At 41.4% G+C, this 25,871-nt stretch overlaps 1 protein-coding gene across 2 annotated transcripts in view; it reads left to right on the top strand.

Annotated features, from left to right (window-relative positions):
• cfap206 (cilia and flagella associated protein 206) overlaps nt 1-25,871 on the top strand; it is a 53,087-nt gene that overhangs the window by 9,090 nt on the left and 18,126 nt on the right. For both annotated transcript variants that reach the window (XM_072277895.1, XM_072277886.1), the window contains exons 5-9: nt 6,044-6,202; nt 9,673-9,887; nt 15,165-15,284; nt 16,312-16,510; nt 22,486-22,626. In XM_072277895.1, the coding sequence (XP_072133996.1) occupies nt 6,044-6,202; nt 9,673-9,887; nt 15,165-15,284; nt 16,312-16,510; nt 22,486-22,626 (834 nt within the window). The remainder of the gene's footprint in view (nt 1-6,043; nt 6,203-9,672; nt 9,888-15,164; nt 15,285-16,311; nt 16,511-22,485; nt 22,627-25,871) is intronic.

The raw sequence follows: 25,871 nt of genomic DNA, 5'->3' as shown, positions 1-25,871 counted from the left end.
CCACAATGTTAAAAAAAACTTACACTGCATAATGCTTTAATGTATATAGCCTGGGGAAAAGTACACACACAGGACAACAAATACTTTTTCGGGTTTTAATTCCATTATCTGTTTTAGACGTTTAAGTGCCAGGAGAGGGTCACAAGACAAAACGAACGAATTTACAATCAGTTCTTGCCATTACAATCTCGGTTTAACTTTCGATTCACACCCTTGTGCATGGACAGAATTGTGTATGCAGTATAAAAATACCAGAACTGATACGGTAGTGGCAATCCTGAAGGAACACAATACAAACAACTTTAGAATCCCACCCACCCTGCATCTTAAACATAACAGCGAAAAATGTAAGTGAATACATCTCATCCAAGATGTACACATGTGCTGAACTTCCGAACAGAGACTAAACATTCACGTTATGCGGTTACATGCACAATCAGTCCTGATACAATAAAGTTAGACCAAAGGTACACTTTGGCACAACTTTTACAAGGTATTGACTGGTAGTTAAATTACAGGAAGACTGACCTACTTGGATGGTGAGGAATTTTCTATGAGCCACGCTACCAGCGTCAATTTCTTCACTCGTGGAAATCTAAAGCATCCACATGTAAAACATGTCAAATTACCGATATTCTCGATCCACCAACAAGCATAAACAAATTCACATGGATATTGTCAATTGATGCTAACCTTCCTCACCATGCCCAGCCTCGGGGAGGAAATCACTTCCAATGCCCCAACACTGTCTTCAGCAGAAACAAAATGGTCTCCCCACTATCCCGCGCGTGCGTAATGACATCACCATCTCCCCTAAAGGCACAGACAACTATACTGGCATTACCCGGATGGGTGCCTAAGTACACTTTTAACGATACTGAATAAGATCCGACAGTCACCCGGTTACATGTAAAACACCTCCAAAGCACCTTGTAGTGAAAAGTAATGGTGGAATGTACTGTATGCTAAGGATGGGAACTGAGAGCGTGTCCAAAGACATACCTTTGGAGAGACATAAGTGGCTGCAGATGCTGGAATCTAAAGTAAAGAAAAACTGTTGGAGGAACTTAGTGAGTCAGGCACCATCTGTGGAGAGAAATGTACGGTCTTTATTTCTGATTGACACCCTTAATCTTGACTGAAAGACTAGCGGGAGTAGCCAGTGCAAAGACATGAGAGGAAGGGGTGGAGCAAGAACTGGAAAGCAGTAAATGTTTGAAAGGGAGATGAAAATGGCCAGGAAAATGGATACGGGGACAGCATTCCAAAGATATAGGCAGAATTAAGAAACATAGGCACAGGTGGACTGAAATGCAGAGGTCCAAAAGAGGCCATGTGTCCCTGAAGCATCTGCAGCTGAAGAAAAGCATAATGACATTAATATAACCAACACATATTCCACTCTCCCCTCCTACCCCTCCTCACAGCCCCCCACCCTGCTCTCATGACTGTATCCCTTCCCCACACGAAACCACCACGGTGGGCTTCACAGCTGAACAGGTGAGAAGACAGCTGAGACGTCTCAACCCAAGCAAGGCCACAGGACCGGATGGTGTCAGTACCAGGGTGCTCAAAGCCTGTGCCCCTCAGCTATGTGGAGTACTTCGCCATGTATTCAACCTGAGCCTGAGGCTCCGGAGGGTTCCTGTACTGTGGAAAACGTCCTGCCTCGTCCCTGTGCCAAAGAAACCGCGCCCCAGCAGCCTCAATGAATACAGACCGGTGGCATTGACCGCCCACATCATGAAGACCCTGGAGAGACTTGTTCTGGAGCTGCTCCGGCCTATGGTCAGGCTACACTTAGATCCCCTCCAGTTCGCCTACCAGCCCCGACTAGGAGTTGAGGATGCCATCGTCTACCTGCTGAACCGTGTCTACGCCCACCTGGACAAGCCAGCGAGCACCATGAGGGTCATGTTTTTTGACTTCTCCAGTGCGTTCAACACCATCGGCCCTGCTCTGCTGGGGGAGAAGCTGACAGCAATGCAAGTGGATGCTTCCCTGGTGACGTGGATTCTTGATTACCTGACTGGCAGACCACAGTACATGTGCTTGCAACACTATGTGTCCGACAGAGTGATCAGCAGCACTGGGGCTCCACAGGGGACTGTCTTGTCTCCCTTTCTCGTCACCATTTACACCTCGGCCTTCAACTACTGCACAGAGTCTTGTCACCTTCAGGAGTTTTCCGATGACTCTGCCATAGTTGGATGTATCAGCAAGGGAGATGAGGCTGAGTACAGGGCTACAGTAGGAAACTTTGTCTCATGGTGTGAGCAGAATTATCTGCAGCTTAATGTGAAAAAGACCAAGGAGCTGGTGGTAGACCTCAGGAGAGCTAAGGTACCGGTGACCCGTGTTTCCATCCAGGGAGTCAGTGTGGACATGGTGGAGGATTACAAATACCTGGGGATACGAATTGACAATAAACTGAACTGGTCAAAGAACACTGAGGCTGTCTACAAGTAGTGCCAGAGCCGTCTCTATTTCCTGAGGAGACTGAGGTCCTTTAACATCTGCCGGACGATGCTGAGGATGTTCTACGAGTCTGTGGTGGCCAGTGCTATCATGTTTGCTGTTGTGTGCTGGGGCAGCAGGCTGAGGGTAGCAGACACCAACAGAATCAACAAACTCAATCGTAAGGCCAGTGATGTTGTGGGGATGGAACTGGACTCTCTCACAGTGGTGTCTGAAAAGAGGATGCTGTCTAAGTTGCATGCCATCTTGGTCAATGTCTCCCATCCACTACATAATGTACTGGGTGGGCACAGGAGTACATTCAGCCAGAGACTCATTCCACCGAGATGCAACACAGAGCGTCATAGGAAGTCATTCCTGCCTGTGGCCATCAAACTTTACAACTGCTCCCTTGGAGGGTCAGACACCCTGAGCCAACAGGCTGGTCCTGGATTTATTTCATAATATACTGGCATAATTTACATATTACTATTTAACTATTTATGGTTCTATTACTATTTATTATTTATGGTGCAACTGTAACGAAAACCAATTTCCCCCGGGATCAATAAAGTATAATTATGACTATATTAAGGGGTGATGGCTGGTTTATTTTCCCTCTCAGTCCCACTCTTCTGCCTTCTCCCAGTACCCTTTGACACCCTGATTAACCAAGAACCTATCAAATTTCACTTTAAATACACTCAGTGAATTGGCCTCCACAGCCGTCAGTGATGATGAATTCCACAGATTTCACCAGCCTCTCGCTAGAGAAATTGCTTCTCATCTCTGTCCTATATGGGCATCCTTCTATTCTGAGACTGTTCCTTTGGTCCTAGACTCACCCACGATAGCAAATATTCTCTCCACATCTACTCTGTCTAGGCCTTTTAATATTCAATATATTTCAATCAGATCTCCCTTCATTCTTGTAAACTCCAGCGAATACAGACTCAGAGCCATCAAACACTCCTCATAACTAACCCTTTCCCAGATCCATTCTCGTGAACCTCCTCTGGACCCTCTCCAATGCCAGAACATCTCCTAGATAAGGGGACCAAAACTGCTTACTGTATTCCAAGTGTGGTCTGACCAATGCCTTACAAAGCCTCAGCACTTTACCCTTGCTCTTAAATTCTAGTCTTCTCAAAATGAATGCTAATGTTGCATTTGCCTTCTTTACCAACTATTTAGTCTGTGAGTTAACCTTTAGGGAATCCTCCACGGGGACTCCCTAGTCACTTTGCACCTCTAGTTTTGAATTTTCTCCCCATCTAAAAAACAGTTGAAACCTTTATTCCTTCTACTAAAATGCGTGACCAATTCACTTCCTTACACTATATTCCATCTTCCACTTCTTAGCCCATTCTCCCAATCTCTCCATGTCCTTCTGCAGACTCCCTGCTTCCTCAACTCTTCCTGCCCCTCCAGCTATCTTTATATCATCTGCAAAGTTGGCCACAAAGCCATCAATTCCATCATCTAATTCATTGACATATAATGTGAAAAGAAGCAGTCGCAAGATCAACTCCTGCAGATCTCCACTAGTCACTGGCAACCAACCAGAGTAGGCACACTTTATTTCAACTCTTTGCCTCCTACCAATCAGCCCTAGTATCTTTCCTATAATATCATGGGCTGTTATCTTGTTTAGCAGCCTCATGTGCTGCACCTTGTCAAAAGCTTACTGAAAATACAGTTTGTACAAATAAATAACATCAATTGACTATACTGCCTGTTAATTTTCTCAAAGAATTCCAACAGATTTGTCTGGCAAGATTTCCCTCTAAGGAAACCATGCTGACTTTGGCCTACATTATCATGCATATCCAAGTACTGTAAAACCTCGTCCTTAATAATGGACTCCAACATCATCCCAACCACTGAAATCAGGCTAACTGGCCTAAAATTTCCTCTCTTCTGACTCTCTCTCTTCTTAAAGAATGGAGTGACATTTGCAATTTCCATGTCCTCCAAGACCATTCCAGAATCTAGTGATCTTGAAAGGTCATTACAAATGTCTCTACAATCTCTTCAGATACTTCTTTCAGAACCTTGGGCTGTAGTCCATCTGGTCTATGTGACTTATCTAGCTTTAGACCTTTCAGCTTCCCAAGCACCCTCTTCTTAGTAAGAGTAAGTACACTCACTCTCAAATTTCTGGCATACTAGTATGCATACATTCCCCCATTATTACCTCTCAAGAGTCATTTTCCAGCAGTCCAAAATCGAAACTCTATTAGCCCTGACGAAGGGTCTCGGCCTGAAACATCGACTGTACCTCTTCCTAGAGATGCTGCCTGGCCTGCTGCATTCACCAGTAACTTTGATGTGTGTTGCTTGAATTTCCAGCATCTGCAGAATTCCTGTTGCCTGCCTTTCTTTTACTCTTTGTAAATCTGTAAAAACTTTTGGTATCTGCTGATATTATTGGCTAGCTTACCTTCATGTTTCATCTGTATTTGACTTGTCAGCCACAGTTGCCTCATCCTCCCTTTAGAATAGTCAGAGCATAGAATTGAAAGAGCTTTGAAGTAGTTGTTTATGGAGCTGTAGAGGTGAAGAGGGAAACATTGAAGTACTCAGACCGAGATGAAAGAGCAGCTAAGAATGACAGCATCAGTCTTGATGAGTTAATGACTGAATTAGTTAACGTGAAGCTGAGTGCTTTGGAATGTGTATTAACAATCTGAAATTGGGAGTAGCTAAAACGCAAAGTTTGAAACTCAACTGTAAGTCAAATAGAACATTAACTAAACTTAAGTACTGTTGCATTCAGCTCAAGCAATCACTTGAGGACAAAGATGTAACAAAGTGTGCAGACTTCTGGTGGACATTGAATAAAATTACTCAATGCTGATGCTGCCTTGAAGCAAGTTCATGATTTTTGGCCATATCTCCCATTGTTTGTCTTGTGCAAATCCTGTAGAAAAGGATAGTTTGGAGATGTCACTATGAAGAGATTCACAGATTTAGCAGAAGGAATGAGCTTGTCACAATATTGGGACCAGGTAGTCCTTGAAAGGATAGGCTGATATTTCCTGACTGGTGTAGTTTCCATAGAAGATTACTGACATTATTTTTTACACTTTATTGATTAAGATTACCTTAGTGCCTGTATCAGTGCAGAAATATAAGGTTCCTCTTTGAGATTGGTCCATGCTACCAATGTAACATCACTAGTGACATAATCAGCAATGACCAATCAAAACAGATTCTTACTCTTTACGCAAGGCACATTGATATCAGCTCTTGGCAAACTGCAACTTAAGCAAATCAAAGTAATTGTGAGAAGTTGCTTTCCGATTGCTGATATACTCTTGGAACCTATATTATCAACATAATTTGTCAAAATAGTAGGTAGTCAGTGACTGTAAAAAGCCATTGGACTGTAATAATTGTAAAATTTAGATTTCCTGGAGGGGGAGGAGAGACCACCCATAAAATCTAAATGTTTAACAATTCAAAAATTGAGCATACCCAAGAGGAGGCACTTTCAAGATTATCATGCACAGAGTTTTTCTTGAAAACTCTGAAACATTCTGTTTTGATTTTGCTTTTTGTGATTTTTTTTTGCTTCCTGTAGCTGCTCTGCAAAGCATCTTTCCACAGACAGAACTGGGTACCTTTCTTGCCCTCACAAAAAAGGACAAGGAACGGCAGCTGAATGAACTCAGCATGATTGTCACTGGCATCCGACTGTTCAACAAAAACTGCAAGAAGGGTGGCGAGGGTATTGATGACTGTAAGTATTGTGAAACACATTTCCAATTGCTTTTGTGACTTCCTTATTTCTAAACAGTTAAGTGAAAACAATCCTTGAAATCGCATTCTTTGAATTTTAGGAGTAAATACCCAATTTCATTTTGAATCTTTTTATGTGATACTCTAACATAGTACCTGGCAGAAAGGGTTGTGGTTGAAGATTAATTATCCTAGCCCCAGGGTTTCACTGCTGGTGTTCCTCAGAGGCCAGGTCACAACCATCTTCAAGTCCTTTCTTAATGACCTTCCTTTCTTCATAATATCAAAAGTGGGATTATTCGCCAGTGATGGCTCAGTGTTCATTTCTATTCACAAGGCTTCAGGTAATGAAATATTTGAGACTCAATGGATGAATAAAAACGTAAATAATAGTTTGGGACTAAAGTAAGAGATGTACATTAGAAATCAGAAAAATAGAGGGCTATGGGTAACCATAGGTAATTTCTAAATTAAGTACATGTTTGGCACAGCATTGTGGGCCGAAGGGCCTGTATTGTGGTGTAGGTTTTCTATGTTTCTACATTAAATTTGTAAACAACAGCAGAGTTCCATGATAAGACAAAGTATAAAAAGAATTGGGAGAGTTTAAAATAAACATTTCGAAGGCAAAGTGGAACTGTGAACAAAGTGGAACTAAGTTATTAAGGAACACAAAGCAAAATAATGAGCTATTTAACTAACACATCAATAATAAAAGGAAGATTGTGAATAGAGCTATTAAGGATAGACAAGCCATTATAAATAATATCAGTGAAATAACAGAAGTATTAAATCCTTATTTCACTTTGATATTTACCATAGATTAGAACAGATGAACATAATAATGATGAATTTTTTTGAGAGAATTTTAGCACAGTAACAGGCCCTTCTGCACCACCCAGTTACAGCATGTGACCAATTAACCTCATGACCTGTACATCTTTGGAACATGAGAGTAAACCGAAGCACCCAGAGGAAACCCACGTGGTCACAGGGAGAATGTAAGAACTCCTTACAGGCGGTGGTGGAAAATGAACCCAGGTCACTGGCACTGTAATAGCGCTACATGCTGTTAGAACATAGAAACATAGAAAACCTACAGCACAATACAGGCCCTTCGGCCCACAAAGCTGAGCTGAACATGTCCCTACCTTGGAAATTACCTAGGGTTACCCATAGCCCTCTATTTTTCTGAGCTCCATGTACATATCCAGGAGTTTCTTAAAAGACCCTATCGTATCTGCCTCCATCACTGTTGCCAGTAGCTCATTCCACGCACTCACCACTCTCTGCGTAAAAAACTTACCCCTGACATCTCCTCTGTACCTGCTTCCAAGCACCTTAAAACTGTGCCCTTTCGTGCTAGCCATTTCAGCCCTGGGAAAAAGCCTCTGACTATCCCCACATTCTGACCATAATTTCAATATTGTGTTTCTAATTTGTAAAGATACCATTCACGTGTTACATATTGGAACGTATGAATCTAAGTGGGGAGAAATGCAAGGAGGTCTCGGATTACAAATACATCAATCACTAAAAGTTGCACTAGAGGTTTGTAGGGCCATGAAGAAGATGTATTCTATAGGCAGGATGATGCAACCATGACTGACAAGAGAGGTCCAAGGCAACATAAGAGACAAAGAGAAGGCATATAATAGAGCAAAAATTAGTGGAGAGCTTTTAAAAACCAACAGAATGCAACTAAAAAAGTCATAAAGAAAGAAAAGATGGAATATAAAGGTAAGCTAGCCAAAAATATTAAAGAGGATACCAAAAGTTTCTTCAGATATATAAAGTGTAAAAGAGAGTTGAACGTGATATCAGAATGCTGGAAAATGATACCAGAGAGGTAGTAATGAGGGACACGGAAATGGCGGATGAACTGAAGAAGCGTTTTGCATTTTGCTTTACTGTGGAAGATACTAGCAGTATGCCGGAAGTTCAATTGTGTAAAGGGCAGAAGTGTGTGTAGTTGCTATTACTAGGGAGAAGGATCTTGGGAAACTGAAAGGTCTGAAGGTAGATAAGTCACCTGGACCAGATGGTCTTCATCTAGGGTTCAGAAGGAAGTGGTTGAAGAGATTATGGAGGCAGTAGTAATGATTTTCAAGAATCACTAGATTCTGGCATGGTTCCAAAGGATTGTAAAATTGCAAATGTCACTCCACTCTTCTGGAAGGGAGAGAGGCAGTGGACAGGAAATTATAGGCTAGTTAGTCTGATCTCAGTGGTTGGAAAGTTGTTGGAGTCAATCATTAAAGATGTGGTTTTAGGGTACTTGGAGGCACATGATAAAATAGGCCATAGTCAAATGGCCTAATTCTGCTCCTACCTTATGGCCTTATGCTCATATTATAATCAAAGTGAGGGAGAGGATTGTTTGGAATGGTAATTAGCCAGTTGGGTTAGAGCTCTGGGCTGGGGTTTGTGATTATGGACCTGTGAGCTAGAAGCCTTAAGCACATCTGTTGAAACCAGAGAGGTGTGGGAGCAAACACCAAGAAATTCAAAGTCAATACCTGTGTTCCCTTGGTATTTATACTTCTGGGTGGTCCTATCAGAATTCCAGGTGTATCAGTGAAAGGAGAAGCAAATATCTTATAATAATATTATTTATTGTCTCTGTCGAGTAATAGAACTGCTAAAAGCTGAAGAAGTGAAATCTGTATGAATAATTAAAACAGAGGGAAGTGGGGATGGAGGTGAAGTATGTAGGTAGGGATCCAATAAAATTGATGTAAATGAAAATCTGGGCATCAATTATGAATAAAATTTAGCTTAAGACTCTAATGCTAACAATTCTGATGACAATTTAAGCTAATTACATATAGCTGCACAGATCTATATCCTATCCTTCCATTCCCTAGCTGTTCATGTGCTCATCTAAATGCCTCATAAATATTGTTACTGTATCTGCTTTAGTTTAAGATTCGTTAGTTAAATTGGCTAGTTAAACATTCAAGATTCAAGATTGTTTATTGTCACTCTTCTGTACACAAGTGTAAAGTAGAACGAAGCGTTTGTTACTCTGGATCTGATGCAGCTTAAAAAACACAATAAGCATAAAGAGCAAGATAAGAAAACAAAAAAACAATAAATATAAGTATAAAAGCAATCCTATAAAACATAATGCATAAATAAGCTGATACATACATAGACTGATTGTATGTACATGAAGTGATGTGTAAGTTGTGAAGGTGAGTTGGGTTCATTGGTGGGGGTGTCGATCAGCTGAGGTGGAAGTAACTATTTGTGTCTCTGAAGTTTATGGCATGAATGTGGTGCAGCCTCTTCCCTGATGGGAGTGGGACAAACAGTCCATAAGCTGGGTGGACGTGGTTCTTCATGATATTGCTGGCCTTTCTATATATCTGACATTGATGGTAATGTGCTGGGCAGTTTTAACTACCCTTACTAGAGCCCTCCTGCCTGCTGCAGCCTTGCCTAACTAAAATATATTTTCAATAACAGTACCTGCCATTCTCAATGAAGCTCTGCCTGCAACCAAACAAAATGTGGAGACTGAGTTGCAAGCTACTCGGCAGTTGATCTACCACTACACAGCTATTATCGAGAGGCTGGAGGAAAGCCGGCAACAGTGCTACGAAACAGATGGTCTCCATGATAAGCTGAAGGAGGCTTTGTTCAATGTGAGGCAGCATGAACTCTTTCTATGTATCATCGTGGTAAGCAATCAAAAGATTCAAATTATATGGAGTGAAACAGCACAGAAACAGGCCCTGCAACCCAACATTCTATGGTGGCCATCAAGTACCTATCTACTGTATATTCATCACATATGCTATTTATTAGAAAACATTAATGTTCTCCATACAATATTGTATAGAGAAGGTGAAGGTATGCAGGCTTTAACTGTCATGGTTCCATTTGGCTGTTCCCCTTTAACGCTCCTTTCTCCCTGATTATGCCCTAATTTCAGTCATTAGATTTCCAATTGCTGCTAGTTTACTTAATTGCAGTACACCTGGTTTTCATCAGAGACTGTGAAATAAGTACGATGGCGTCACTATCACAGGTTGCCAGTTTGTTTGTCTATTCTTGTGTGGTACTTCATCCTCTTGTCCGATTTGAACCTTTAGTTCCAAGTTTAGTTCTAAGTTCAGCTCTAGTTTCAAGTTAGTCCCTGTAAATCCCGTCTCCTTGTTAAGATTCCTCCAGTTTGCTGTTCTACGATCATGTCTATGCCAGCATCCCCAACTCAGTTGACGTGCTGATGTCCTGTACTTGGGTTCTCCTCAGTCACCCTGTGCAACATTAACCCATTAGGTCGGGTGAGAATAGATCTAGGGGTATTAGGTTTAGAGGAGTCTAAGGGGAAAATTCTTCACTCAAAGGATGGTGTAAGTGTGGAACGAGCTGCCAATGGTAGATCCGGTAGATCCAGGCAATGCTCAGTCAGGCAACATCTATGGAAAAGGGAACAGTTGACATTTAAGGCTGAGACTCTTCATCAGGATGGGAATGGGGAGGAGTACCAGAGGAAGGTGATGGGCAGGTAATGAGATAAGATGAGTGAGGGGAATGGGAATAGTGAAGGGGTGGGGGGGGGGGTCAATTACCGGAAGTTCAAGAAATCGATGTTCGTGCCACCAGGTTGGAGGCCACCCAGACAGAGTATAAGGTCTTGCTCCTCTAACCTGAGTGTGGCTTCATCGCGACAGTAGAGGAAGCCATGGACTGACATGTCGGAATGGAAATGGTAAGTAGAATTGAACTGGGTGGCCACCAGGAGTTCTTGCTTTTTCTGGTGGACTTTTTCTTGGCATGAACATCGATTTCTCAAACTTCATCATTCCCCATTCTTGTTTGCCTCTCATGTCTTCTCTTCTTACCTGCCCATCACCTCCCTCTGGTTCTCCTCCCCCTTCCCTTTCTTCCATAGTCCTTTCCTATCAGATTCCCCCTTCTCCAGCTTTTTATCTCTTTCACCAATCAACTTCCCAGCTCTTTACTTCACTTCCTCCCCCTCTTTCAGTTCCATCTCTCATCTGCCACCTTGCATTTCTTCCTCCCCACTTCATTTCCAGTCCTGATAAAGTGTCTTGGCCCAAAGCATCTACTGTTTCTCCTTTTCATAGATGCTGCCTGGCCTGCTGAATTCCTCCAGCATTTTGTCTGTGTTGCTTTGGATTTCCAGCATCTATAGAGGTTTAGTGTCACTCGCACATGTGGTGAAATATGTTGCTTTGCAGCAGTATATATAAAATTAAATAAGTATAAAGAGACTGAGGTAGTGATCATGGATTCAGAAATCTGATAGCAGAAGGGAAGAAGCTCAAAGTTGAAAGTAAATTTATTATCACAATACATATATGTTATCATGTACAACTCTGAGATTCATTTTCTTGTTGGCATACTCAATAAATGTATAGAATAATAACCATGACAGAATCAATGAAAGACCACCCAACAAGGGCATCAACTAGAGTGCAGAAGATGACAAACAGCAAATACAAAAAATAAATAAATAAGCAAGAAATATTGAGAACATGAGATGAAGAGTCCTTGAAAGTAAGTCCATTAGTTATGGGAACATTTCAATGATGGGGCAAGTCAAGTTTTCCCCTCTGGTTCAAGAACCTCAAGGTTGAGAGATAGTAACTGTTCCTGAACCTGGTGGTGTGAGTCCTGATGCTCCTGAATCTTCATCCGGATGAATAGGGCATGTCCTGAGTGGTGGAGGTCCCTGATGATGTATGCTATTTCTTGCGAACGTGTTTATTGTTGATGTGCTCAATAGTGGGGAGGGCTTTACCCGTGATGGACTGGGTCGTATCCACTACTTTCTGTAGGACTTTCTGTTCAAGGGCATTGGTGTTTCCATACAGGTTGTGATGTAGCCAGTCAATATACTCTCCACTACACACCACCCTCCCCCATACCAGATGGTGATGCAGCCTGTTAGAATGTTCTTCACAGTACATCTGTAGAAATTTGCTCGAGACTTTGGTGATGTACCAAATCTCCTCATACTCCTAATGAAACCTAGCCGCTGTTGTGCTTTCTTTGTAATTGCATCAATATGTTGTGCCCAGGATAGATATTCAGAGATGCTGACACCCAGGAACTTGCAATTGTTCACCCTTTCCACTTCTGGTCCCTTGATGAGGACCGGACTGGGTCCCCTTCCTGAAATCCAGAATCATTTCCTTGGTCTTTCTGATGTTGAGTGCAAGGTTGTTGCTGTGACACCACTCACCAGCTGATCTATCTCACTCCTGTACGCCTCTTCATCACCATCTGAAGTTCTGTCAACAATCGTTGTCATCACCAAACTTATAGATGGCATTGAGTAGTTGACATCAAAGAAACCAAATTGAGAAAGTGAAGAATAAGCAGTATAAGTAATACATATCATGTACTTCAGTGCTCAGTAATGGATGTACTTGAACCTAAAACATAGTCCTTTATAATGGTAACATGATATAAGACTTTACCATCATTTTCTTTGAATTACACAATTACAAAGTCCTTTCCTTCATGAATACATGAGGAGTATTCCTGTAAAACTTTAAAAGTTCAAAGTGTCTATAGAATAATAGATGTAAACAGGATCTGTAAACATCAGGAACTGTAAACAAACTGTTAATGCAGATAATAAATAGCAATAAATAACAAGCATGAAATTACAAGATAAACAAGTCCTTAAATGGGCGTAGTTATCCCTTTTTGTTCAAGAGCCTGATGGTTGAGATACAGGTAGTGACACCCAGGAATTTAAAGTTAGTGACCCTCTCCACCCCTGATCCTTAATGAGTCATATTCTTCACCTGGTTGCCCTCTTGTTCTTAGTATACTTAGAAAATGCTTTGGGATTTACAGTAATGTTGTCTGTCATCATATTTTGTGCCCACCCCTCTTTGTGTCCAATTTTTTTTACTGTATCCCCTTACATTTTCTATATTAAGAGCCCCTGTTTTTCATTTCATACATCTGAAATTTTTTATTTATTTATCCAACCCTTAATAACTCTGTGTTGGTGCATGGCCAAGTGGTTAAGGCGTCGGTCTAGTGATCTGAAGGTCGCCAGTTCGAGCCTCAGCTGAGGCAGCGTGCTGTGTCCTTGAGCAAGGCATTTAACCACACATTGCTCTGCAACGACACTGGTGCCAAGCTGTATGGGTCCTAGTGCCCTTCCCTTGGACAACATTGGTGGCATGGAGAGGGGAGACTTGCAGCATGAGCAACTGCTGGTCTTCCATACAACCTTGCCCAGGCCTGCACCCTTGAAACCTTCCAAGGTGCAAACCCATGGTCTCACGAGACTAACAGATGCCTATATATGTAAAATAACTCTTGACATTCAGAGTTCCTTGAACTTGCTGTCCTTAACTTTCACCCTATAACTCTCCTCATTTCAGTTCTAAATGTCTCCCCCATCAAATATAGTCCTACCTGCAAGTAGCTTCTAATTTAGGTCCTGCTTCATGATATTGAAATTGATTTGAAGGAAAAAAGATTTGTTACTGATTTATTCTTCAGCCTAAGGAGGATTTTTTATGGTAACTACAAACCTAAATAACAGCATGCGTGTGACAATTTAAAGTGATCCAAATAACTTCAGTGTACACGTGATTTATTACTTAAGTAGAGATTTGCTTAGTTAAAATAATGATTTTTAGAATGTAGCCTCAATGGACTTCAGTAAGGCTTTTACGTTTGGATATATACTGGGTAGGTAGGTCGTGTAGTAAGTTTTTCTGTGTAGCTTCTGCACTTTAGCGGCTCTTTTTATACTAATTCTGCATAAAATCTGGCTGTTCTAATGACAGGTCCTATGGGCAGCTTACCAAGAACAGGTAGTGGAATATCAGGTAGAGAGACAGCTGGTTTTGAAGGTCGTGCAGCAGTATTCCAGATAGGGTACTATGGTAGCGTAGTGGTTATAGCAACACTCTTACAGCTCAGGCACTCCAGAGTTCAGAATTCAATCCCAGTGCCGGCTGTAAGGAGTTTATGTTCTCCCTGTGTACCGCACGGGTTTTCTCCGGGTGCTCTGGCTTCCTCCCACAGTCCAAAGACATAACAGTCAGTAGGTTATTGGTCATTGAAAATTGTCCTGTGGTTAGGCTACTGTTAAATGGTGGTGGGGGGGGTGGATTTCTGGGCAGAGCAACTTGGGCTGAAGGGCTTGTTCCACACTGTATCTCTAAATACATAAATAAAAGTTATTGTTGGGAATAAAAAGAATCACCAATTTAGGGCAAAATTTTATTGCATTAATGCAAATGAAGCAGGCATGAAAAAGTGCACAAAATTTACAAGATTGTCATTGCTGGCTGTGAAGGGGCCATTTAAGGAACACCCAAAATGTCCATATTGTATGCCTTACGTTGTCCCCAAGTGACCACAGAAGCAGTCTATCCATCTGATTGTGCCAATGCTGGGTCTTTTCAATTGCCATTATGGTTTAGCTCCGTTATGCTGGCCCTGCAATTTTATTCCACTACAGTTTCCTTTCGAAAACGTTACTGTTGATGCTGCACCAAGGAGTGAAATTTCCTCCAAAGTTTGCCAAAAATGTCCCTGCACAACTTTTGTGAACAGGCCCTTTCACAGAGTCAGTCATGAATTCAGATCAGACTTTTGCCTTGATTTTATTGGTGAGTACTAGGAAGTTTGGGGAATCTGAGTTAAGTCCCAGTCACTTGCAAATGTTGTGATTTAATAGTTTATTAAGCAGGCTCACCTGAAGGTGTGATGTACCTGAAATAAGCATGGAAGCTGTCAGGTTGGTGTGTTTACCAACAGGTTATCTTTCTTTGCAGATTTGCTTCAATCCTACCATCTCTCCCATTGCATGTTTATAAAGTGCCAGTTAGAAATCCAACTTCCATCACTCTCGTACACACACCTACACCCACTCCCCCCACATTGGTTACCACTTAGAAGTTATTGCTCGCCCTTTTTAACATCATATGTTTTCACTCTTTCTTATGCAGAATGAAATCATCACATGTGCCAAACAGGTTGAAATGCGACAGCAGCAATTCGACAAACGGATGGAAGAGTTGAACGCTGTGGTTAAGTCAAAGGCAGCAGTGCCCACTGCACAAGTATATGTAGGTATTGCCCTCAAGAGTTTAGGCCTTCTGTTTCAAATCTAATAGAACTTTGTAACCTGTGTCCCTATCTTTCTTGAGGATTGTGTTGTTGCTTTGTTGCATTTGAAATTGAGAAAAATGGCTCCATTTATCCTTCTTATTCCTTGACATGAACCATCTGAAATGGGAAAGGTGGGATTAATACAGGTGGTGCCCACTGGTAAGTATGAATGTGATGAATGAAAATAGCTTTTCCATGCTCTGTGACGCTGTGACTACAAAAGTTCTGAGGCCTCTTGAATGAACAAATTTACAATGAAGAATTGGAGGCTGGGAAGATCTTTGGGGGAACAAGTTAATAACTTCTTTCCCAATGGACAACCAGGAGTCAGGTGTCCATAGGCAAATAATATTTTTTTTAAAACTGTATAAGCCATTATTTTAGAAAAACTGAGTTTGGTCTGGAAACTCATTGGGACTGGAGGAGGCATGCAGAAGTGATACTGCAGAAGATGAACAACTGTTATGAGTGTGAGCCCATTACTGCAAAATTCATAGCTCTTGAGGCACAAGCTGCAGTTTAATAATTGCCGCGGCCTTCGTAGAGAACAACTTTATATAAATAATGTAATGTGAGCATTTTAATTTCTCTTTAATGCATTGTCTTTGTTAGTGGGATGAAGGATCGCAGGCTGGGTCATCATTCATTATCCATGTCTAATTGCCTTAGACTCAAGTGTTCAGGGGCAGTAACAGTGCTGTCAGTCTGGAGTCACATGTAAGGCTGTCCAGGTAAAGGCAGCTGATTTATTTTGCTTGGGGGACAGCAATGAACTAGATGGGTTTTCATAACAATCCTACTTCCAGTAACTGAAACCTTTTATTTAATTCTAGATGTTTTTAGTTACTTAATTTTAATTTCCCCAGTTATCATTGTGCAATTCAATGTCTTGCCTGGGGTTTAATAATTCTGGCCTCTGTCCAGTAACCTAACTACATTAATGTATCATCCATTCTGTATGTTACTTTACGTTGGTTTTGGCAGCCTCATTTTATTAGTCTCTCCAACCTGTGGAGCTCTTTCCAAGATGAGATGGTGCTGCTCAGCGTCTTCAGCAATTTGGTAACCAATTTAGATCCATACTTGGGAACTCACTCACAACTGTTTCCAGATGGTGTCATCGGGCCCTTGCTGGAAGGAGTGGAAGTGAAAACAGATGAAGAGAGACTAAGTGAGGTATCAGGTATGTTGGAAAAGGGACAAGAATTTTATCACTTTCATGGATTTTGCACTCTTGAATTGCTGTTTTGGAGCAGCAAGAGTCAGGGAGCTGTCCAGCAAGACAGATTCAAAGACTATTTTATGTTCATTCTATTTTCTTTTCCTGAAAACAATTTTGAGAAATGTTAACAAGAATCTGTTATAACATCTCTATTAATACAATCTATGATTCAACTGACACAATATAGTTTTGCTCCCCCTGTTATAGCAGAGACATTGTCAAGCTGGAGTGGGTGCAGAAGGGATTTATGAAGACTACCTGGACTTGAGGGCCTGTGTTATAAGGGGATGTTGGCCATACTGGAACTTTATTCCTTAGAGTGCGGGGGGAAAAAAGTGATGACCTTATAGTAGTTTATAAAATCTTGAGGGGAATGGATAAAGTGGATAGGCATAGTCTTTTCCCTAGGGTTGGGGAGTCCAAAACAAGAGAGCTCAGATAAGAGGGGAGATGCTTGAACAAGACCTGAGAGGTAACTAACTTACACAAAAGGTAGTGAGTACTTGGAATGAGCTGCCAGAGAAGGTGGTCAATGTGGGTAAAATTGCAGCCTTTAAGAGGCATTTAGATAGGAACATGGAGAGGAAAGGCTTGCAGGGTTACGGGCCAAATGAGCACAACTGGGACTAGCAGGGAAGATGCTGTGGTCGGCATGGACCATTGGGGCCAAAAGGCCTGTTTCCATGATAACACTCGAGAATAATCAGAGCTGAATCAGGTCAATAAGAAGCAGATTTGGGTGGGTCAGATACACATTTTACACCCCTCCTCACTGTCTTTAATGGGGAATTCATTCAATCATTCAAATCAGGAAGCTGAACCATTCGGCTCCATTTTCCATTATGAGTCTCTGTTTAAAATAATTTTCCTGCAGCCTTAGTGGCTGCAGCATCGAAAGATGGCACTGTTGATAAGAATAATCTTTTCCCTCAATGATTGTAAATCCTTTCTTGTTCTTTTAGCTTTTTATCAAACCCAGTTTTATCCTTGGTCCTACCATATATTTGATGTTATCATAATCTTCATGAGTGTGATTTTAAAAAACATTTCGTTTCACTCTATTGACAGTTAGTTTTTAATTGCCATCATAAATATATTAATAACCATAAGTTCATTTATTGCTTGCTTGCATCAAGAGACCTTTAAGATGAGGAATAAGCAGTCAAAGTTATGAGTTATGTTAAATGCTAGAAAGAGGAATGTCCCATCAAATGAGGTTCAACAGGTTGGGTTTGTATTATTTGAGTTTAGGAGATTGAGGAGAGAACTTATTAAAACATATAAAATCATAATAGGGCATTAGTAGGAGAGACATTAAGATGTTTTCACTCATGAGCATACCTGAAAAAGGGTACAGAATTACCAGAAAAGGGGCTGATCTCTTAAAATGGGGGCATATAAGAATTTGATCCCACTGTGGGCAGTGTGCCTCTGGAATTCACTGCCCACAGACTTGGTATTTGGAAGTGGAAATAGATAAATTTTTGAATTGACGGTTACAGTATGTGGATCGGACACAGTGCAGCTATTACAGTCTGTGTTAGATGAGCAATGCTCATATTGAAATATGAAGCAGGCTTAAAGGTCAAGGATAGCTGCCTCTTAATGTGTTCATGTATTTCAGCATGCAAAATTTTGTATATTATGTAAGATCTTAGAAACTGGGAACAAAGGTAGCTGGGTGGGGTAGAGGTAAGTTCAGGTAAAAAAAAATAAAAGAACTGGAAACCAAGTTGACTGTAACTAATAGGAATCTGGATGTGACCACAAAGACTTGTACTTTCTTGCTAAAGCTGTTGACATCCAGTGTCGTGATTCAGTGAGTTTGATATGGTTAGCCAGGGTACACATTATATGTTCCCAAACTAACTTAGCAAGCAAGTCACCTTTCTGAGAGAAGAGCTGCTCCTTCCTTTGCAGTATATATTTTCAAATTCCTTATCTTTTACAAATAAGGTAACAGTTTTATCCTTTTAAAGCAAATCAATGGGTTGGAAAATAAAATAAATACAGGTGCCAGAAATCTGAGATATAGACAGATTGCTGGCAATACTTAGCAGGGAGACAGTATCGGTGAAGATAATTAATGGTACAGGCAGAAGATCTTGCGTCAGGATTGGCTGGGCAGACAATTAGATAATGTTCTTTGTGGCTTTTGTTTGTCTTGTTCAAAGGGAATTTATTATCAAAATACATATATGTCACCATATACTAGAGATTCATTTAGGAATCAATGTGATTCTAACAATTTCAGGAAAAACAGCCAGAACCAGTTACCAGACATATCAGCTATAGTTAACTACATACTGTTCATTCGCCACCTCCTACTTGGCATTGAAAGCAATTGTGTCACCAGGACAGCCTTGGTCTCTGCCTTTTCACAAAATCCTTTTATTTATTTATTTAGAGTTACGGAATACACAGTAAATTGTAGCAGCTTAAATCTGCAAGGAATAAAAGGATACAGCTCTAATGCAAGCAATTGGGCTGAGTGTGGGTGGGCAAAAGTGTGAGCTGGTGGTCATTTTTCTGTGCTGTATGATTTAGCAACCGCACTGGTAAGTAGGGATGAGAAAATTTGACCGAAGATCTATAAGAGAAGCTCCTCAGTGGTCAGGCATAACTGTGAAGAGAGATCAGGGTAAATATGTTCTACCAATAATCTTTCATTAGGCAAAAGTTTATTGAACTAAAATATTGCGTTTTTCTGTATCTCCCACATATGAGGCTGCTAAACAGGATGAGAGCACATGGCATTACAGGAAAAATACTAGCTTGGAGGGAAGATTGGCTATCTGGGAGAAGGCAAAGAGTGGGAATAAAAGGGGCTAGATGGCTGCCAGTTACTAGTAGTGTTCCTCAGGAGTCGGTGTTGGGCCCATTACTTTTCACATTATATATTAATGATCTGAATGATAAAATTTACAGCTTTGTGGCCAAGATTGTGGATGAAACAAAGACAGGTGGAAGGTTAGACAATGCTGAGGAAGTAGGGAGTCTGCAGACTGACTTAGACATTAGGAGAAAAGGCAAATAAGTGGCAGCTGGAATACAGTGTAGGAAATTATATGGACATTCACTTTGGAAAAAGAATAAAGGCATAGACTATTTTCTAAATGGGGAGAAAATTCAAAATCAGAGGTGCAAAGAGATTTGCAAATCCTAGTGGAGGATTCCCTAAAAGTTAAGTTGCAAGTTCAGTTGGTAGTAAGGAAGACAAATGCAATGCTAACATTCGTTTCCAGATGACTAGAATATTCTGTAAAAACAAAGGTGTAAGGCTGAGGCTTTATAAGGCACTAGTGAGACTGCATCTGGAGTATTGTGAACAGAGATGGACGCCATATCTAAGAGAGAATGTGTTTGAGTTAAAGAGGATCCAGCGGAGGTTTATGAGAATGATCCTAGGGATGAATGGCTTAACATATGAGGAGCATTTGACTTGCTTGCACTTGTTGGAGTTTAGAAGAATGAAGAGGGATCTCATTGAAAGCTACCAATTTTGAAAGTTATAGATGGAGTAGATATGGAGAAGATGTTTCCAGTAGTAGGAGTATATAGGACCAGAGACCACAGCCTCAGAATTGAAGGATAGCCCTTCAGAACAGAGATGAGGAGGAATTTATTTAGCCAGAGAATGGTGAATTCATTGCCGGAGATGGCTGTGGAGGCCAAGTCATTGGGTAGATTTAAAGCAGAGGTGATGGGTTCTTGATTGATTAGTCAGGGCGTCAAAGATTACAGGAAGAAGACAAGAAAATGGGATTAAGAGGAACAGTAAATCAGCCATGATCAAATAGTGGAGCAGGCTTGATGGGACAAATGGCCTAATTCTGCTCCTACGTCTTATGTTGCTATGGTCTACAGATGATTCCTGACCAGTTGAGTATTTCCAGCATCTGTTCCTGAGTGAGAGTAAATGGAAGTGCAAACTAAGAACCAATAGGAAGTTTTGAATGAGATTTGTTTCTCTTCATTGGATTCTGAGATCAAGCACCTCTTTTCTTCCCCTGGGGTTTCTTTGGACTTGCATGTTAATCTACTTCTGAGTCTAAAATGATACACTGAGGAAATACAGTAGTTGCTTATGACATTGGCATGTAATTCTCATTTCTGATTATCATCCGCATTTCATAAACATTCATAAATGTTGTGTAGAACTCACTCCACAATCAATTTGTTTTATAGCTGTGCTGGGTTGATTCATAAAGGAAGCCCATTTTGGCTAGAAACCAGAAAGTACAAGTTACATGGGATAATGTTTTTTCCTTTGGTACATTTTGGTAAGAATTGGTAGAGAAATAAAACAATACTAAAAGCTTATCTTCCTTCACTTCATTATGTGTGAAGTCTACGCTTCCATTTTTTTTTTGATCCTGTGTTTCGTCATGCTTCCTCTTGCAGGCATATATGGCTTTCTGTCCACCACTACTCACTGCTCTCGTTTTGAGTCTGTGTCTCACTTAACTCCCACTCTGTCTGATTGTGACAATTGCAAGGCTTGTGTGGCACTCCCTACCATGTTGTGCCAGCTTATGCACAGGACTATCCTTAAAGAACACCGTGGCAAGTTACAGATAGTTAAACATGTAAGATGGGTTGGGTGTTTTTTTTTCTCTTTGACGGAAAGAAACACTTGAATTGATGGATGGGTAACCGAGCAAGTAACCTGGAGACACAAAAAACTGTAGATTGCAGAATCTGTAGCATCAATTTTCTGGGGAACTTATCAAGTCAAGGACCATCTGTACAAGGTAAAGAACTGTTGACATTTCAGGTTGGAACTCTGCATCAACACTCAGTTCCTTTCCTGATTCAGGAACAAGAATAGAAAAATAGATACAGTACCACTATCTTTATGGAACATGCATTCATTTAATAATATATGACAAGAGCTTACTCTGACTAATGTCTTCATTTCCCAGACATCCACACCCACCCCATCTTTCTGCCACCTTAACAGGGACAGAGTTTCTCTTGTCCTTATCTATTACCCTATGAGCCTCCAAACGCATCATTTTTCAGAACTTTCATCATCTTCAACAGGAGCCTACCATCAAACTCTTCATCACCTCTCTGCCACTCTCTTCTTTCCACAGAGATCACTGCTCCATGATTCCCTTGTCCACTGTCCTTCCCCTTGTCCTTGGCACATCTGCCTGCAAATAACAGAAATGCTACATTTGCCCGTTCACCTCTTCCTTTATCTCCATTCAGAGCCCCAGACATTCTTTCCAGGTGAGGAAACACTTCACCTGCAAATCTGTTGAGGTTGTCTTTTGTATCTGGTACTCCCAGAGCAGCCTCCTCTACATTGGTAAGACCTGACATAACTCGGAGAATGGCTTTGTCAAGCACCTCTGCTCCATTCACCAAAAGCAGAATTTCCTGGTAGCCAACCATTTTAGTTCTCTAATCCCATTTTGACTAGTCAGTCCATGGCCGCCTCTTTTTCTGCAATGAGACAACTCTCAGGGTGGAGTAGCAACACCTCGTATTCCCTCTAGGCAGCCTTCATCCTAATGGCATGAACATTGATTTCCCTTTCCGGTAATTTTTCTGTTCTCTTCTCCTTCCCTCATCTTCTATTCCCCACTCTGACCTCTTACCTCCTCTCCTCACCTGTTTGTCATCTTCACCCCAGTGCCCCTCCTTCATCCCTTTCTCCCATCGTTCACCATGAAATTCCTTCTTTTCCAGTCCTTTACCTTTCCTACCCACATGGCTTCACCTATCACCTTCTTGCTTTCCACCTTCCCTTCCCCTTATGTTTTGTTTATTCTGGCATCTTCCCCCTTCCTTCCCAGTCCTGAAGAAGGGTCTCAGCCTGAAATGTTGACTGTTTATTCATAATCATAGATACTGCCTGACTTGCTAAGTTTCCCCAGAATTTTGTATGTGTTGCTCTGACCAATGCCAATTGTTTTGCTTTACAGAACAAAAAGTAATTCCATCAGAGCTCAAGAATCGTGAGTGGATCTTTCCAGAAGGTGCACACCTTTATCACCAACTGAGCACCCAGTATCGAGGATTCTGTGCATACACACTTAGTGCAAGACATGGACTCCTTCTCAGAGGTACACATGCAGAAAAGATCTTTTTTTCAGTAGAATTTATTGACTTAAATCAAACCACCTTCATTTTGTTTTGCAGGGAATGCAAGCCTGGTTTCAGTAATCTTTCTTAGTAATAAAGACAGTCCTAGAAGCCTTCTGATGAGAATAAGAAACTGATGTTGAGAGGAAAGGAAATATTATTGAATGATGGAGCAGGTGCAAGCCAGTGGAATAGTCTACTCCTGCATCTACTTTATTTTAAGCTGATGAATCTTAACCTGCTCTTAACTACACGTTTGTACATCAGTATTTTGCCTTCACTACTGTGAGGTTCAATTTTGCCCTGCAGTTCTTCATGTAGTACCAAAAAGAATGCATTATGCAAAACCATGGTAATAAACCAGATTGTAATTCAGATTCTGAAATTTGTGTAACCCATAACCTTTGAAATGTGTGAGCATATTAATTAAGCTACTTCCTCAAAATTCCTTGTCTCTCTCCAATTCTGGAGGAAGATCATGAAAGCTGGGAAGCTTGGGAAGGTACCATTATGAAGGTGGAAATGTTGATTATCTAGAATCTCATAAGACCATAAGATATAGGAGCAGAATTGGGCCATTTGGCCCATTGAATCTGCTCGCCATTTCATCATGGCTGATCCAATTTTCCTCTCAGCCACATTCTCCTGCCTTCTCGCCATATCCCTTCATGCCCTCAACAATCAAGAATCTATCCATCTCTGCCTTGTATATAGAAACATAGTAAACCTACAGCACAATACAGGCCCTTCAGTCCACAATGCTGTGCCGAACATGTACTTCAGAAATTACTTAGGGTTACCCATAGCCCTTTATTTTTTTAAGCTCCATGTACCTATCCAGAAGTCCACACACTCACCACTCTGTGTGGGGAAGAAAAAAAAACTTAGCCCTGACATCTCCACTGTACCTACTTCCAAGCACCTTAAAACTGTATTCTCTCACGTTAGCCATTTCAGCCCTGGCAAAAAGCCTCTGACTATCCACATGATCAAAGCCTCTCTTCATCTTATACACATCTATCAGGTCGCCTCTCATCCTCTGCCACTCCAAGGAGAAAAGGCTAAGTTCACTCAACCTATTTTCATACGGCATGCTCCCCAACCCAGGCAACATCCTGGTAAATCTCCTCTGCACCCTTTCAATGGCTTCCACATCCTTCCTGTAGTGATCCTCCACACTGCCAAGAGTCTTACCATTAATACTCTATTCTGCCATCATATTTGACCTACCAAGATGAACCACCTCACACTTATTCATCGTTGGATAAGTCTCCAGAACCTCTCCCATCCCCACTGATGATGCAAGGATCATTGCCAGAGGCTCAGCAATCTCCTCCCTCACCTCCCACAGTAGCCCGGGGTACATCTCGTCTGGTCCTGGAGGCTTATCCAACTTGATGCTTTCCAAAAGCTCCAGCACATCCTCTTCCTTAATGTCTATATGCTCAAGATTTTTAATCTGCTGTAAATCGTCCCTACGATCGCCAAGATCCTTTTCTGTGGTGAATACTGAAACAAAGTATTCATTAAGTACCTCTGCTATCTCCTCCAGGTCCATACACACTTTCCCACTGTCACATTTGATTAGTCCTATTATTCCTTCGGCTGGCTGGTGGCGCAATCGCATCAGTGCCGGACTCCGGAGCGAAGGTTCCCGAGTTCGAATCCAAGTCGGGCCACCCCCCGAGCACGCTTTCCATCCGTGCCGGGTTGAGTGTCGAGCTAGCCACTCGGCCTTGTTTTATTTAAAAAAAAAAAAAGGGTTGAGTCAGGAACTTTCATATTATGACCCGGTTAATCTGAAAGAGGACCAATCCTGACACCACACGTCAGACAAGAATAGCTGACTGTGTGCAACACGATAAAAAGCCCTCCTATTCCTGCCCCTGAGCCATCCAAGACTCTGTAATAGCCACAACATCATAGCTCCAAGTACTGATCCACGCTCTAAGTTCATAGGAATTGGCCTCCATAGCAGCCTGTGGCAACAAATTCCACAGATTATCCTCTGACTAAAGAATTAACTCATCTCTGTTCTAAAAGGACAACCTTCTATTCTGAGGCTGTGTCCTCTGGTCTTAGACTCTCTCACCATAGGAAGCATCTTCTCCACATCAACTCTATGAAAACCATTTGATAGCTTTCAATGAAGTCAGCCCTCATTCTTCTGAATTTCAGTGAATACAGGCCCAGAGCTATCAAATACTCTTCATATGACAAGCCATTCAATCCTGGAATCATTTTCGTGAACCTCCTTTGAAACGTCCCCAGTTTCAACACATCCTTTCTAAGATTGGGGCCCAAAACTGCTCACAATACTCCAAGTGAGGCCTCACCAGTGCTTTATAAAGTCTCAACAGTACATTCTTGCTTTTTATATTCTAATTCTCTTGATATGAATGCTAACATTGCATTTGCCTTCCCCACCAAGGACTCAATCTGCAAATTAACCTTTAGGGAATCCCTTTGCACCTCAGTTTTTTGTATTTTATCTCCATTTAGAAAAAATTCAACCCTTCCATTTTTTCTACCAAAGTGTGTGACCAGACACTTCCTGACACTGTATTCCATCTGCTATTTCTTTGCTCTTTCTCCTAATCTGCCCGTCCTTGTGTAGCCTCGCTACTTCCTCAAAACTACCTGCCCCTCCATCTATCTTTGCAACAAAGCCATCAATTCCATGATCCAAATCATTGACATAACAAGAATTAACATAAAACATTAACATGTAACACGAAAAGAAATGGGCCCAATAAAGACCCCTGTGGAACACCACTAGTCATCAGCAGCCAACAAGAAAAGGCTCCCTTTATTCCTACTCTTTGCCTCTTGCAATCAGCCACAGTTGTTTCAATGCTAGAATCCTTCCTGTAATACCATGGGTTCATAGCTTGTGGCACCTTGCCAAAGCCAAGTTCACAACATCAGCTGATTCTCCTTTGCCTACCCTGCTTGTTATTTCTTCTAAGAACCTTTGGAACCACTGAGGCCAGATTAACTGGCCTATAGTTTCCTTTCTTCTGCCTCTCTCCTTTTTGAAGAAAAAAATAGGAGATACATAGCCGATATAGGCAGGTAGGAACAAATAGAATGTTTCTGGAGAATAAGAAATGCAGGCTAAAAGAAGGCATGAAGCTTACCATAGCAGACAAAGTTAAGGATTTTACACATATATTAAGAGCAGAGAAGAATTGCAAGGGACAGAATTGCTCCTCTGGAAATTCAG

This window comes from Mobula birostris, chromosome 2 (genome assembly GCF_030028105.1).
Source record: "Mobula birostris isolate sMobBir1 chromosome 2, sMobBir1.hap1, whole genome shotgun sequence".
Taxonomy (NCBI): domain Eukaryota; kingdom Metazoa; phylum Chordata; class Chondrichthyes; order Myliobatiformes; family Myliobatidae; genus Mobula; species Mobula birostris.
This window is presented reverse-complemented; position numbering and strand designations above follow the sequence as displayed.